The 16,024-nt window shown below is 45.0% G+C and overlaps 1 protein-coding gene across 9 annotated transcripts in view; it reads right to left on the bottom strand.

The window, feature by feature from the left end:
• PAX2 (paired box 2) overlaps positions 1-16,024 on the bottom strand; it is an 88,896-nt gene that overhangs the window by 25,038 nt on the left and 47,834 nt on the right. For all 9 annotated transcript variants that reach the window (XM_064716571.1, XM_064716569.1, XM_064716573.1 and 6 more), the window contains 2 exons: positions 5,527-5,702; positions 3,591-3,717 (listed from right to left, as the gene is read on the bottom strand). In XM_064716571.1, coding sequence (XP_064572641.1) covers positions 3,591-3,717; positions 5,527-5,702 — 303 coding nt within the window. The remainder of the gene's footprint in view (positions 1-3,590; positions 3,718-5,526; positions 5,703-16,024) is intronic.

Genomic DNA, 16,024 nt, shown 5'->3' with positions numbered 1-16,024 from the left:
ACATTCATATCTGAATTAAAAAATAAACTGAAAAAACCTTCATTGTATGCCAGAGAGGGGAGGTCTGGAGGAAGGTAAAATCCATGAACTTTTTTCTCTCTCTGAATGTTCACAATGCAGTTGAAAATTTCTGCATTGTCTGTTCCATATGAAGGACAGCAGGGTAGGTTTCCTAGCCTAGTGTCCAGCAAGTCACTAAGTGACAGCTCATTCATGGACATTCCTTGAACATACTTAACAGGGAGAGATAGCGATGACCTGTTTGCTCCATAGTAAAAAATGGTTTTGTTTACTTGCTTTCAGATATTTGAGTAATAAATGAGCCAGCTAAGATATGTTAATAGAATAATTGTCTGAAAGGGAGTGTTTGATATTGGCAGTACTAGCAAGGCTGGGCTGTACACAGCTGTGGTGCTATGCTGTGTCTTTGAACAGATACCCAGGGCTTTAAGGAGGGCCTTCTGGCCAGCTGAAGAGGTGGCTGCCTGTTTTGCAGCATTTCCAGCTCTTCAGTTCCAAGAAGCTCCCAGACAGATAAAGGGACTTCAGCAACACCATTCCTTAACTGTCTCACTACATTTCAAGATTTTAGGTAGCTACAGATTGTTGAGGGTTTGATGCCTTTTGGAGGGGTGAGGTCTCAGAATGGTGTGAGCTGAAAGAGCTTGCTGAGGACAGTTAATCATGAGCCAGAAAAAAGGACTTTCTCTGAAGTCTTCAGAAAGGAAGACCTTCTGAAGACTGTACGATCTGGTATCATACAGCCATGGTGTGGAAAGACCTAGTACTATGTTTTTCTGTTTGGGAAGACTAAGCTGGGGAGATTTGCCTGCAGACTGAAGCTCTAAGTCTCACATTGTGAAGTGACTCCACACAGAATTTGTACCCTGCATGGGTAGGTTTGTTTCATAATGTGAAAATGTGAGTTCAGGTGTCAGGTATCACCTGAATTCACAGATTGCCCTGGACATTTTGTGAGGCATTTCAAGGATAATACCATAGCAGCAAAAGAGGCACCCAGCAAAAAAACCTCACTATTACTCCAATATCCCTTCCTGGGATCAGGAGCTGGGTGATACCAAAGAAATCCGCATGCCTCTTCCTTAATTTTCTAGCTGGGGTAGATCAGGGGGTAGGACTGAGTTCCTCACATCTCTGCTCCTTCCTGAAAGCATTGCCCAGCCCCATAGCAAACATATCATGAATCATTCATCTTTAATAGATTATGCAGATTGAGAACATCAGATCAATGAAGATCAATACCTGCAACCATTTAATTGCCAGCAAAAACATTTTAAGAATGAACATTATCTGAAGTCCTTTCTTGGGTAATGGCACCATTAATCCAAACATTGGATCCTGGCCTAAGTGTACAGGAAAAATTCTCCACCCCTCTTCCCTTGATGCCTTTCAGGTTGTTGAGGGGCTTTTTCTTCCCCTTTTCATTTCCAGTTTCTGGGTTTCTCCATCATTACCACCAGTGAACAGCTCCCAGTGCTAATAGTTCTGCTTTTGTTACTCTGTACTGATTGAAATGTCGCATACAGATTGAGATGTTAGTGCTAAGTTGCCACCTGGGAATGTCAAGCTGGGTCTGAAATGAACTTTTCTCACTCTTGGATCCAGATGGATCAGATGGGGATGTTCTCAAGCTGAGCTGGGAGTGTGGCAGGGAACAGAGTAGGGGTAGCACAGGGTGGGAGGGACCTGAAGAATTTTTTTTTCCTCAGCCTACGGTCTCTTCTGTGAGACCAAATCTGCCTCATGCTGTGCCCTTGTGAGAGTCATGTCCAAGGCTTGTTTAGTGTCCCAGCCTTCAGGAAGCCTCCTCTCACATTGACAAGCTAGAATGCACCATCTTCACTTAGGCAAAAGGACTAAAAAGAACTATTTTCATGGCTTCTTTGAATCTTAAACTGATTGTAGACACACCATCTTTACATTTAGCTGTGTACATCTGTACATTTAGCTGTGGGGATTTGCCTTGCTCTCCTACTGGCTTTACCCCTCAAAGACAAGAAGATATTTCCTGTAAGAGATGTGAATCTGCTAAACAGTAGATGAATGACAGCTGAGTTTTGCAAATACAAAGAAAGGTAGAACACTTTTGCCACAGCTAAGCCATTTTTTTTTTCTGGTTGGCTAAGAAACTGCATGTCTACAAGGATTCTGAATCAAGCCTGATAGCTGTAAAAGCCATGCAAAGGGTCTGGGATGTCATACTTTCCAGACATTTCCTGAATAATATAGTTCATCTCCCATACTCTCCATGAGATTTTGCAGACATGCTGGATGTCCTCTGTGTTTGAGTTAACTGTTACTAATCCTGCCTGATCCCAAAGTTTTTGGTAGCCAAAAGTTGCATACAACAATATGCCTTTGCTCAACGTTTGCTGAACAAGCAATGACTGCCTGCCTCAGCCATGAGCTGCCCTGACATCAGGAGCTATTAGCTGGGGCTTCTGCAAGCAAAAATAGAGATACATACTCCAATGCTCTTGATTCTGTGCCATCAGAGGACACCTTTTTGGTCAAGGGACAAGAAGCTTCTTCCCTTACTAACAGGACTTAGACCTTTGTCATGAGTTGTTTCTCAACTTCTACCACGAGGTTTCTAGAGGGGCTGCAAAAGTTGTCGAGAAAGGGGAATATTCCAAACAGGGGCAAGTCACTTGAGCCTTGCAGCCACTTTATCTACCCAGGAGGAGATGTGCAAGTGTGGTAGCTGTAAAAGGAAAAGGAGAGGCAGCCACCAATGGCAACCAAGGCCTTGAGAAGAAGGGCTGTGACACCAGAATATTTCCTTATGGCTCTAGACACACGCAGGACAGGCAGCCTACACCAGTATCAGGACAGTGTGGGAGTGACCCGTGGCCTCAGGCTAAACTGTGCCACTCGGGTTCTGCATGTGCTACCAGCAAAAAGGAAGTTTCAGTGAAGCATCTGCTACAGGGCTTGCTCCTATTTCTCTGCATCCCGATTTGTCTGCTTTCATGTGCTTGCTCACAGTTTCTACTCTCCCAGACACACTTGAGTTTAAGGTGCCCACACATGAGGAAAGGCTGTGAACAAATATTTTTGCCAGCTTTCCTAAGAGACTCATGGACTTAAGAAGGAGGGAGTTTAGCAGTTGCAGTTCAGCAGATCTCAGTTTTTAATTTGCAAATGCCCCTTCCAAATGCCAGGGCTGAATAAAACTATTATTTCTCCAAAAGAAAAGCAAGTGAAGATCATGGGTAAGTCATGACCCTGTTGTTCTTAGATACAAAGGAAAAAAATCAGTGTGTACTTGGACATATTTGTTCTCCACCAACATCCCAACCTTAAGCCCCATCTGGGCACACAAGTTTGTGATTCACATCTGGGTTTGCCTATTTTTGAGTCACACCTGGACACATCTAAGTGTACTCAAAACTGCCAACACTCTGAATTCCAAACTTCTATTGAACCCTTATGTTCTCCACAATCTTTCTGTCTCTTTCCTTGTTTGCCACAGAGGGGTATCTTGCATTAGCAGAAAAAGCAGAAGCTAATGGTGATGAGGGAAATAAATAAAAAGCTTGGTTCTGCTGTTTGGTCAGGCAGCTTACCGGTCACCACAGGGTACGTCTGGGGTCCTGACACATTTGTCCCCAGGTCTGGGTTAGCAGAGGTGGATAGACTTGATTTGACTTCATCGAGACCAGGGGTCAGAGCTGGGAGGGAGTACTCATTACCCTGGGGAAGAGAGGAGAAAGACAGCTCGCTATTGATGTGATGGGAGAAAGGCAAGGGTGCACAGATGGGGGGGAGGAAGAGGAGAGATGCAAACCCTTGCACAGATGGAAGAGGAGGAGGAGGAGGAAATGGAGAAGATAAAGTGACAAGAAGGTTGAGGGGGTATCCTAGGATGAACTATCCCACCTGCCTGCTTGATGCTGTGAAGGGGAAGAGAGGTGAGGGATCTGGCCTGTTATCTGTGGTATGGCTGAGCCCTCATTTGATGCTGTGGGGATGGGGGTGACTGTCTGTGCCAGCCCATGGGAAAAAAAGGGGGAAATCCACATCCCCTCCTCTTGGCTGAGTGGAGATGGGAGGTGTTTGCCCTGGTGACAAGGACAGCTGGGGCATAGGACTACAATGACATGACTAGGACAGGCAGGCTGTAGGAAGCAGCCAGTGTTGGCGCACTGTCACCAGGGTCTCTGCCTGGGTCGCCTGTCTCCCCTCCGCTGTTACCTCTGTCCTAGCTTTTTAAAAACAAAGAAGCCTCATCCCCTGCCTCTGTCACTCTGTGCATTGGGGTATGAAATTGGGGAGGGGGGAGCCACATGGCTAACAGAAGGGTGGGAGGGGGAGAGCCATTGAATCTGAAAGGGTGTCCTGTCCGAAAGCCTCTGGTAATTGCCTTTTTATTGTGGCAGCCTCCAGACCAGACGCGGGAGCTGGAGAAACCAGGAAGGCTACAAAACAGCAGCAAAAGTTGCTCTGATTAATATTACGTTAAATTAAAACTGATTTTCTGCTCTTTCTCCTCTGTTTTTTTCCATGCACTTCCCCAACCCCCTCCCCACATCTTCCCCTCCTCCAGCAGGTTCCACGCATGCTGCCCCCTCCCCGCCCCTGTCCCTGCTTGGCTAGGACTGCCTAGTCATTTCCAATTCCTTCTTGTATTGATCTTCCTGTAGAAATCAGTTTTGTAATTAGCTGCAAATTAGGCCTTCTACTGGGGGTGAGCCTGCCCCCTGATTTATCACCAGAGTAATTCGCTGTGATCGGAGAGAAATTAAAATGAACTCAATTAGGCTTTGGATTTGCTTTATGGGCCCTGCTCAGAGTTTCAGGGGGAAAAATGACTGTGCTGGTGCTTAATAGTCTAATGAAAGTAAATAAAGGTTATTCATTGTAATAAACCCAGGGACTCTGGGATGAAGGGAGTCCACAGCCAACCTCTCCTTCTCTTCCTTTGTTGGTTTATGGCTTGGGGCGGTTTAAAAAGACTTTTGATTTTCATTTTATTAAGACAAACAGCTTTTGGGATAAAAGGCTGGGAGAGCGGGGGAGTAAAGAAAAGGTGGGCAGAGCTGCAGAAGTGTGGAAAACTATGTTGGAGATAGGAGTCGAGTGTCAGCTTTGGGCCATGAAGGAAAATGATCCATTTAAACCCAACCCTGTGGCTCGCTGGTCACCAGCGTAATCTCAGGGTGCAGGAGTTTCTATGCAGTGCTGTCTGCCAGTGAAGATAGATGGGGGGTAGGCATGTTCATGGCAAGCTACAGACAGGTTTGTGTGCAGAGGGAAAAGTGGTCATGGGGGTGTAGGGAGAGCACAGTGTGCACATTTATGGCAAGTTTACCAGAAGAGGTAAAGCTTGTGTATAAGCACAGTGATACAGTTATGAATAGAAAGGGCTGTAAAAGGTATGTGCAATAACAGGTCAGCATGAGAACAAGGGACAGAGAGGAGGAGAGGGATTTTGGTAGGGGAATCTCCCTGCCATCATCCTCGCAGTGCCTGTGGGTTCCCATTACCAGGCCAGGCCCTCACCTGCTCAGATTTGATGTGCTCTGATGTTTGAAAGACGTCAGGATAAGAAGGACGCTCAAAAACTCGATCTAAAGCTTCCAGCTGCTGCTGGGTGAAAGTGTCGCCACGAAGGTGCTTCCGCAAACTGTCCACGCTGCTCTGGGAATCTCCATTGGGAACTGAGCCCTCGGATACATCTGCAGGGCACAGACAGAGAAAACAGGGAGTTAGCACCACCCTGGCTTGGATGGGTAATGGATGCAGGACAAGAACAGAGCAGGAAAGAGGGAGGCTCTGTGCCTCCACCCAGGTAGCTGCGCCACTCCTGAGGGAAGAGGAGGCTGCAGGGGTCCAAGAGGAGCCCCCTTCTCTCTGATGGAGTGGCCAGGCTGCTCCAGTGGGTTCTGTGGGATTCTCCTGCCCAGGATGAGTGAGGCTGTGGAGAATGGTGCTTAGCTCAGAGATGAGTTTCGGTTCCGCTGATTTTCAGTGTTAAAAATTGCCAAATCTCCACTGCCGAGCATAAAATGGGAGCAAAGCACAGCGATTAGCATCGCTAGAAGACCACTGGAGAAGCAGTTCACAGAGAAACAAGAGTGCTGAGGATGGGCTATAGTGGAGAGGACTGAGGGAGCCTGCAATGGGAAAAAGGCTCTCTTGCAATTTGGAGGGGAGCCAGTCTCTGTTGTAGCTCCCCAGTCCTATGAGCTGCTATCACTGTTCTAATTTCATCTGATCATATCCTTTCATTCCCCTTAGATAACAGGGAAATCTGGTTTCTGACTCCATGTTTCACCAGAGACAAATCTCTCCCTGCGGGGCAGCTATCCCATCCAACATATGTTGGTTTCTGTCCCATTCACCTATGTGTAGCTTGTGATTTATCATGACCCATATCTCTGTTATAAAACTCCCTCCAAAATGAGATGACTCTTTGTCTCTGCCAGTCTCCCTTCTTATCCAAAATGAATTACTGTATTACAAAACCTAGGTGGGAATTACAAAATTCCCACCTGCTCAGTGGGATTCAGCCTTCCTTGTACTACTTTGTTCTTACTAGGAATATAGCTGCATTCTGGTAGAAGCTTCCCTGGAAGTGCATCTCTGTCCCTACAATAGCCCTCTGACACAGTCCAATCTCACAGCAGTGCCTTCTGCCATGCTCCAGGGCGTCTCTCTTTCTGTTGTGCCATCCTACATCCCTTACAGCTCACTCATCCCCTCTGCTGTGAATCCATTATAAATGCCCTGCCCCATCCAGAGTGATTTTTTTCCTATGATAAACCATCTGATCACCTATCTGGGTTTGGTTTGGTTTTTTCCCTCTGTTATCCCCCAATTCAAATGAGGTGCATTTTTCTCTGTTATAACCCCTTTTTATCTAGAGTAAGTCTCCTGCTATTAGCATCTGTCATATCCAAGGTGAGTCTGTCTGTTATAACCTCCTGTCCCAGCTGAAGTGAATCTTCCTCTGTCATAATCCCTCATCTCATCTAAGGTGAGTCTGCTCATTATAATCTCCTCCAACTGTGCTGAGTATCTTTCTGCTGTCACATCTCAGCCTAACTTTGGCAATAATCCCTCCTTCATCCATGCTGATACACCTCCATACTCTCCATGCTGAATCCTTACCTACTGTGCTTCATCAGACACAAGTCGGCCTGCCTTATCACCCTGACTAACCTAAGATCAGGTTCTCCCTCTTGTGCTGCAATTATCTTCCTGGTTTTTCACTAATATGCCTCATACTTAAGCCTTTCTTGGTGGCCTCCAGTCAGTGAATCTCAGCAATCTGCTGTCAGGAAATTGGTCCAGAGTTCTGTATAGACCTTTTCCTTCCTCCATGCAATCATGAGGTGCTCATGGACGCATGATGCTCCCAGGAGCCTGGAGTGACATTCACTGTGCAGCATCCAGAACAATACCATTCTACTGCTTCCTCTTTTAGCTCATGGATAGTGCCAGGATGGTATTTTCCTGGCACAGTTAATGCCCAACTGGTGGCCCAGAGTTATGACTGAGCCTGCTGCCTTCTGGCTATGAGATATATCCGTTTATAGGTGATTATACGATATGATATAATCAATAGTACATTATATACAGTAGCGTAGTACAGTACCACTCACAAGACCATAGAAAATATTACATATTGATTTGTCCCTGCCAGCAGCCTTCCCTCAAGCAGCCTCTTCTCTCTTTCTTTTCCACCACAAGCCAGAGCAAGGCTGTTTACTGGCACTGATCCCTGGAGTTTTCTCGTCTCCCCAGGCTTATTTGCCCAAGAGAAAGTTATAAATTTCCTGAAATCTGGAGTTCATGACAGATTTGGCTAAGAAAACAAAGCAAGGATTAGGCTTGGTGGACTGCACACTGTGTGGGTCAGTACAGTTTTTATGTTTTATATGACACTGGGCTGTTGCTGCAGGTGCTGAATTTCAGGAGGACTAGAACTCTGTTCTTCCCTGCAGAAAGCTAGCACAGAACTCCTGAGTCCAGACTCAGGAAAAAAAAATGTTTCTGTATCAGCCTGAACCTGTCTGCAACCTGTGAAGCTGTTTGTCTTTGTGGATTTTTCCACATGTCAGTCAGTGTGTATGATTGTACACACCATGACACTAATACACATGGGTATTTTTGCAGTAGATAATTATTCTGTTATTCTTTAGATTCTGCATCACAGTACATACCTGACCAGGCATTTGTCTGTGGCTGCTGGTTTTGGCTATACCTGATTTTCAAGGATGGCAGCCTTAAACTCCACCTGGTGTTTGGTGTGAGTGGCCTGATGCACAGTAAAACTTTCACTGATTGTCATTAAACTAGATTTTACCCTTAGTGAGTTGCCCTGAGTGGTTACACAGATTTGTGCACACATGCACAGCTATTTGCAATTCTGTCTGCCTTCAGAGCCCTGTGCACATGTGTCTCCTGCATGTGCACAGGCCATGCCTTTGTGTGAAGAATCTGAAATCACAGCTTTCCTGAGTCGCTGTAAGAGTCTCTTTTCCTTCATTTATTCAGGGGCCCTTCAGATCTTGACAAATCTGTCACTCTAAATTTGCGGGAGATTATGGTGCTCTCTGCCTAGCACGGAGAGAGGTGATATATGATATCTGCTGCCCCTATTGATTGCCTGATCTGGTGGCAGAGGGCTGGCGAAATGAACTTGAAATGAACATCATGCCTCAACTCATTGTGCGTATAATACACTACTTAATCCCACATTTTTGAGCCGCTATGGAATTCAATTGATCAATCATGTCCCTCTGATAGTACTGTTTTAGGGGTTATTGCTGCTCTGCTCACTGACCTTTCTATTTATTTATTTATTTATGTCAGAGTGTGTGCGTGTGCATGTGCACACATAAGTGTGTATGTGTATTTGGGAAACCCAGGACCAGCTGATGAGAGAGCATCTGTACAGTCTACAGGAAATGAAAGAGAAGGATGAGGGAAAGAGAAGGGTAAAGAATGGGGTTAAATAAGAAATAAGAATGATCAAAGCAAGCAAATGGATAGAGAGGGGTACAAAAGTTGTAAGGCAAAAGACAATGCTTTAGTTTCGGTTGAAATTCCTGGAGGGGAGAGGGATGAAGGAGGGGGATGGGCCACTCTGCCCTAGCCTATGCTTTAAGATCTGCAAAAGCAAGGAAACTTTGACAGAGGCCTGCAGGGTACCTCGATGCCGATCTTGTCTAAACAGCTTGCAGTAGGATTTGGCTTAGTAATGGTAGAATGCATGAATCCCAAACTTCACAGACCAATTATATGAATTGTGCATATATATTTTACTTTTGAAGCAGAGGTTTCACAGAGGTGATCCTGAAAGACAGGTTTGTATGTCTTGTGTTGCTAAAGCTGAGACATTCACAGTTACAGATCATTTTATTTTCTTCAAAATCAAATGATTATAAGTCCCCTGTGTTCGTCTTCTGGTGTCAAAACCTACAGAGGATGTGTTTTCATTTTTTCTCTGAAACTGCAAGGACCAAACACTTATATCTGATTTTAGATCAAAGTTGAATTCTCATCTAAGGGTATGACTCTGTAAGCTGGACTGTCAGGAGACGCTTCAAGTAGTGTAATATACAAAGTATAAGAGCTGACAGCCATGTGGGTATGAGCAAAGGCGGCAGAAAAGACCAGAGAGGACTTTGGAGAAGAGATGGAGTCCATCAGAGGGCTGAGGGTGCTAGTGAAGAAAGGGCTTATGGGGAAAATCTGATTTGGGAAAGTCTGTCAGATCCTAGGAGGAATGGCACTGTGATGGGCAACAGTCACTTCAGCTGATGAAGAACAGTGCTAAAAGCTTATATTGCCAAGAAAGCAGATATTGGAAGGGGTCCTGTTCAAAGGAGTAAAGGAAGACTTCAGCTGCAGGATGAGTCTGAGGATGCCACGTGGGTAACTGTGTACCCAATAGGAAGAAGCATCATCCCCTTTCCCAGTTCCCTTTTAGTGGAAGGGAAACCTCTCTTTTAAATCATAAGAATCTTAACAAACTGCTTGAGAGGCACACCATGGCCTCAATCACTCTGTCCCTCACAAAGGCACACATTGCTGTCAGTGTGATCAGGCCTTGCACATGTGACAGGAAATATCTCTCCTCCAAGGGACAGCCAAGGGAGTACACACAGTGAATGTTCAGAGTAAACCCTCAACACAAAACACAGAAATGCTCCATGGGTGTCACAGAGCTATTCTGACAGATAACAAGGAAATGCTGTGCCAAAGAACAACAGAACAACCTTGACTACATCTGACACAGGGAATATGCCCATTAAATAATTCCAAAACAAAGAGATATTCTGAGGTCTGGAAGCCACAAAAACACCAAAATGGACAACTAGCGCAAGGTAGCATAAGTCATTACTTCCCTGGCTACATGTGACAGACAGAACTCTTGCTCAGGGTGGGACAGGACCATCTCAACAAATAACTCAGAAGTATTGCTGACATAGGGAAATCTTTGTGGCACAGAAACATCTAGGAAGGTCATGAGAAGCTGTGCAGCTACCACACAAACATGCAGATACTGCTCTCTTTTAGGGAAGGGGCTGTTACCATTCCTATGACGTCTGCCTGTAGTGCCATGGGGCCTTGATTTCAGCTGGGCCCTTGCAGCTCTACCAATAAAAATCACAGTCATAACAAAAGCGAATGTGACTGGCATGAGAACTGCCAGCCGGGTGACACAGCAGAACCCATCTAATTGTCAAAGGCTCTGAGGGAAGCACAACTGTCTGATGCAGTGGTGCTGAGCTGGCTGCTGCAATGCTGTCCCTCTGCACCAACAAGGTGACCCTGTCTTCTCTTGCAGCCTGCCTGCACCATCCCTGCCAGGGTGCTCAACTCAGAGCAGCCCTCTCCCACTCCCTGAGCATTTGTGGATACATGTGCTGCCCCTTCCCAAATCACACTTTTGTGTTAAGACTGCTCTTTCCCTTTTTCCGATTTCTCTTTTTTCCCCCTCTGATGTCCCCATGCAGCCTGGGCCTGTCAGGCAGCTTTCCTGTCCATCCCGGGGGGCCTTTCCCCACACTGCCAGTTGTTGCAGTTTCAAACTCAATTGTTCTCCTCGGTACTGAGGCAAATGGAGTCATTAATTACCTTCTATCGGCTGGGCCGAGTTCAGAACGCGATCGATAGCCAGTGCTTGTCATTCAGGGCAGCCAGCCCTGCGCAGGCCCTCGTGCTGCCTTCAGTGCAACACGAAGGACCCCAGCACCAGCAGAGCTGGCCTTCAGACCCGGGTCTCAAGCTCCCCCTGGGAACAGCACACATCCTGCATCTGTGTCTGAACTGACCCCAGCCAAGAGAGAGGCGAAGGACAAGGACCTTGTCCTGAGGTAGTGGGTCACACATTTTCAGATGGCCAGGATTGTCTGGTACTGATGTCCTGATCCACACAAGCTCATCCCGTCTAGCTGTCACAATGTTTCTAGAGACACTGTTTGCATCCTCAGTAATTATTAAACTAATACTGTACTCCCCCCAGTAAGGATAAGCGCAAGGAATGGCAGTCCTTACCTGGTGATCTTTTTGCCTTTCTTGCCCCACTAGTTAGAGGTTTGGAAAAGGAAGGCTGTAAATTTTGGGTTACATTTCCTTCCAGGAGAATTTTTGTGGTCTTTTAGACAGTGCAAAAGATGTCATCTCTAGATGGGTCACTTCTATGTTTTAGCATGTAGTAGTGTTGCAAGAATTCTGAGTGCTTTGATTGTGATAACTGGTGGGGAGAAAGATGAACCTCAAATTCAGATGGGAAGGATCCTAAGTGAATGCAGAATAGAGATGATGGAACATGGAAGGGGCTGGCAAGGTTCAGGAATGCACAGAGAAGGAATGTTATCAGGGATGTACGCTGCGATGGTGAAAGAAGATACATTATGTACAGTATCCTGAAGAAATAGGGATAGTGGGACACAAATACTGGAGGATTATCACCTCAAGGAAGACCATTAGCCTTCATGAACTCCAGACTTGTTCAGATTCCTGTGTCCATTTGCCTCAAGGGAATCCACAAACCTGAATTTCAGTATGCTAATTGATAGTACTGTGCTGGTCCATGTGTCCCTGTAGTTTAAGTGTGTCAGCAACACATAGACTGTATGTATTTCTTTCTTACATGCTCAGGCTTAAAGCAGAAAGGCTCAGAAACAACAGATTTTATGTTTTGAAATGAGGGTATAGCTCACATGAGAAATTGGTGAGTAAGGAAGGCTGCTCGTGCAGGGAAATGAGTGTGCCTGACTGAGGAAGAGTGAGATGTGTGCTGGTGCCTGACAGCAGTGCTTTTCACACGGGGTTGTGTATGACTGAGTACCCTAGATGGAGCAGGAACGGGCAGTGCAGCTTGAATACAGGGCTTACATGAGCAAAAATGGCAGTGCTCAATGAGAATGTAAATGTAATGAATTGTGTGTGCAAATGTGTAATGAAGTGTGTGCCCAGATCAGTCTTGGATTATCATGGGAGCATGTAAAATGCATTTAAGGAAGTGAGTGTGTATATGCATATGAAAATCATATGTATTTACTACTGTATCTAAGTGTATGATTGCAAATTTGGACAAGAGCATCTGGGAAACTAAGTCTGTGTTGGATAGTAAAAATCAGCACATCAGCCTAACTGAAAATGCCAGCAAAAGTCTTTCCAGGTGTTAGGATGCAAGCAGCTGTCTCAGATGTGTATACAACACATACTACAGCATGTGTGGGTGTGCAAGTTTAGCCTAGGTAGTAGTTTCCTAAGGGATTTTAACCTAGGTAGTAGTTTCCTAGGTCCAGTATCTCTTACTAGTGCTGTTAGGTTTGACTGTTATACAAACAGAAATGCAGCTGCCTCTAGAATCCAGTACACTGCTTTGTTTACATTGACAGAATAGCAACTGGCATTCTCATACAGTAAGCCAGATCCTCTGGTCAGTGTAAATCTATAAGTCTCTTGCATTCAGTAGTTATACTGATTTACACATCCTAAAAGTTATCAGAAGGGTTATGCTGATTTATGCTGTTATGATGTTGTGGTGTCCACAACACCGCCTGTAGTGCAGTGTCTTCGGGTACAGCTGCTGCTGCAGGGAGCTCTGAGCTATGCTTTCCCTCTGCCGGAGAAGGTGATGCTGTCAGCCTCATTGGTGTGGCTTAACTCTCTTCTCTCATCTTCCTAAGCATGTTTGTTGGGGAGCTACTTCTCAGCAGGATCCCCGCTTGGTGAGCATATAAAAAAGGGGTGGCTTTTGTTAGCTCCAAAGGAGAGAAGCAACACAAAAAATTACATCGCATGCAGCCCTAACTATGCTTGTTTAGAGGAACTGCTTGCATTTATGAAGTCTTTGGTGCGGAAAGCAGGGTTGCAAATGACTGCATCAGAGCGACAGTAAAGGCCATTAATTTCCTGTTATGTTTTCCTGTGTTGGGGGCTTTATTAATTTAATTTTACACTGTCGAACAACAGCGAGCGCTGACACCGCCACACTTGGAGGGTTTTTTTTTTTCCTCAAGCAGCGCTTTGCCTGACATGGAAATCAACACTGCAATCAGGATGGTTAGACACAAAGCAGGGAGCCCAGAGCTCAACTGTCACCATCCAGTTCCACCTCCCAGTTTGTGGGAATCCCTGAGATTCCAGTGGAGAGAGCTGAGAAGACACCAGCATATAGACTGAGTGGATCTGGGTCAGACCATGGGCAGTCTAGAAAATATGAATTCCCCTTTAGACTGCTTGGTTCCATCGGCTTGGTCCCCCACTAATATGCCTCCTTTCCTCCTGTTTCCCTCTAGACTTTCCCTTCCTTTCATTCCACCTATTTTCCCCTCATGTACACTTTTACCTTAACCTCATCAGTCAAAGGATTCTGTACCTGCCCCTGAGCCAGATACTTGTGAATCATGTTATTGGAAGCTCGTCTGAGTCAGCACTAAACCAGTATTCAAGCAGAGTGTTTTTAGAGCTGCCATTTTTGACGTGCCATAAAACAAAGGCTCCAATCACTCAGAGTCATTAAAATTCCCATGGCATTTTTTGCAAGAGTGCAGACATTAACCTGGCTGTCCTGAACAAAATCCAGCCTGAGTGATTACCCACAGCATATCTTAATTCTCCTGTGGTTTCATTTGGACATGGCACAGCAAAATTTCACAGTTGATGCTCTGTATTGTTCAACATCTGCCATGGTCCACCTGAGAGTCAGCCACATTTCAGTAGAAAATGAGATCTTAAGCATGGGAAGGTTAATAAACAACATATGATACAGGATGGGTAATTGTGAAATGCCATGCAATAAAAGAGCTACAGGCTTGCAGTAGGCAGCAATCTGCTTGAAACATCACCATGCAAAATATTTTTTTTTAATCCTCATTCCTATAATAACTGTTAACCATTAGAATAATTTGTCATCTTTCTGCATGAGGTCACACAAAGGCCATTATAGGTTCATGAAGGAGCCCATACTGATGTGACCTCTATAAAATGTATATTGCAATATGTTCCAAATTGTAAGAGCTAGTCTCCAAACAAGAGAGAGCCCAGCCATGGGCAGCAATCAGTTTCACAAACAAGTGAGGTCTCTGCAGAGAAAAGCCACAAGTATCTTTAAGGATTAGCTAATGGAGTATTGTTTTTTGTTTGCTGGGATTTAATAAAGTTGTCCCAAACTCTAGAACAGTTCTGATCTTCTTGGAAAGTCAACCCTTCTGTTCAAGGCCTACCTCTTATCAGACTAGATGCCAAAAGCCAAAGCAAAAGAGCACCAAGTCCTTTGGGAAACCAGGCATGGAAGTATACCTGTCCTTTATAACAGCCTTTTCTAGGGCATTTAAGAGAGGAGTACAAGGCACTCAAGGTTTGATGAACATTTCATAACAACAATCACCTCATTAAGGTTTAATCCGATGTCTACCAATCTGTTGCAATGCAGATCCCCTAGCTTAAAACCAGAATAGCTCCTCTGACAAAAAAAAAAAAAAGGCAGGGCCAAAGAGAGAAAGAAATCCTGACCTGATGCACATCCAAAAGGAAACCATGAAACCCATGACCTGGCTCCTGTTCTGGCTCTGTACTCATATGTGTTTTCCTGCAGCTGTTGACCTCTGTGGGAAAAGGCCTTTCTACTTTGAACCTATTGGGATGTAAACAGTAGGATGCTTGGATGAATGAATGAAAAGTGAAAGGAAAATGTGAATCCAGGCATTATTTTTAGGTCTCTTAACAAAACTCTGACATTTTAAAGGGCCTTAAGATGGGCATGAATTGCATTTGACACCTATTTAAAGCATCCTTTATTTTATCTGATTGATTCTTGGAAAAATCATCTTCAAAGAGCTGTGGATGGAGACAGAAGATAGAACATGTCTGGTGTGTGTCAATAGATGGATACAAATATGTATCTGTAATTGCTTCTTTCCAGCCATCTACTACTAAGAGAGTTATTCCTCACATGCAATATCCTAGAGCTTAGAATAGCCTCTGCAGATCAACACAAAATGCTGGTTTATCAGCAGAGATACCTGGAGTCCTGAAAGTCATAAAATGTTCACAAACTGCATTTTTTTCAAGCAAGGTCTGGTGACAAAATTAAACACACTGGTTTTTCTTACTTTCTCCCCTCCAATCAAATTGCCTCCTTGCCCCTCATCTATCCAGTCAAGATTCTCACGGGCTAACCGCTTAGTGAGATCTTGTTGTTCCCCTGGGATCCAGTGAAACAAGGCCAGAGGATCTGATACTATCACTTAGGGAAGTAAAGAGCTTCTGCTTTCCTTCCAAACAGCAGGAGCAGCAGCTCCCATTTTGGGAGGAGGGGTTTCAGTGGCCCTGACTGAGAACAAGGTGCTTAGTGTTTTCCTTTAGCACAAGAAGACACTCCTCTAAAGGAATGATTTACATCTATGAACAGCAAGCGATGCTTAACTTTACACTGATGTAGATTTGGGAGTGCAGAGATAGCCAAATTAGGAGCTAATTGGTGCACTGGGGACTGACTGTTGGGCCCCCTTGGCTGCTGGATGTGATCACA

This window comes from Zonotrichia leucophrys, chromosome 6 (assembly GCF_028769735.1).
Source record: "Zonotrichia leucophrys gambelii isolate GWCS_2022_RI chromosome 6, RI_Zleu_2.0, whole genome shotgun sequence".
NCBI classification, from domain to species: Eukaryota; Metazoa; Chordata; class Aves; order Passeriformes; family Passerellidae; genus Zonotrichia; species Zonotrichia leucophrys.
This window is presented reverse-complemented; position numbering and strand designations above follow the sequence as displayed.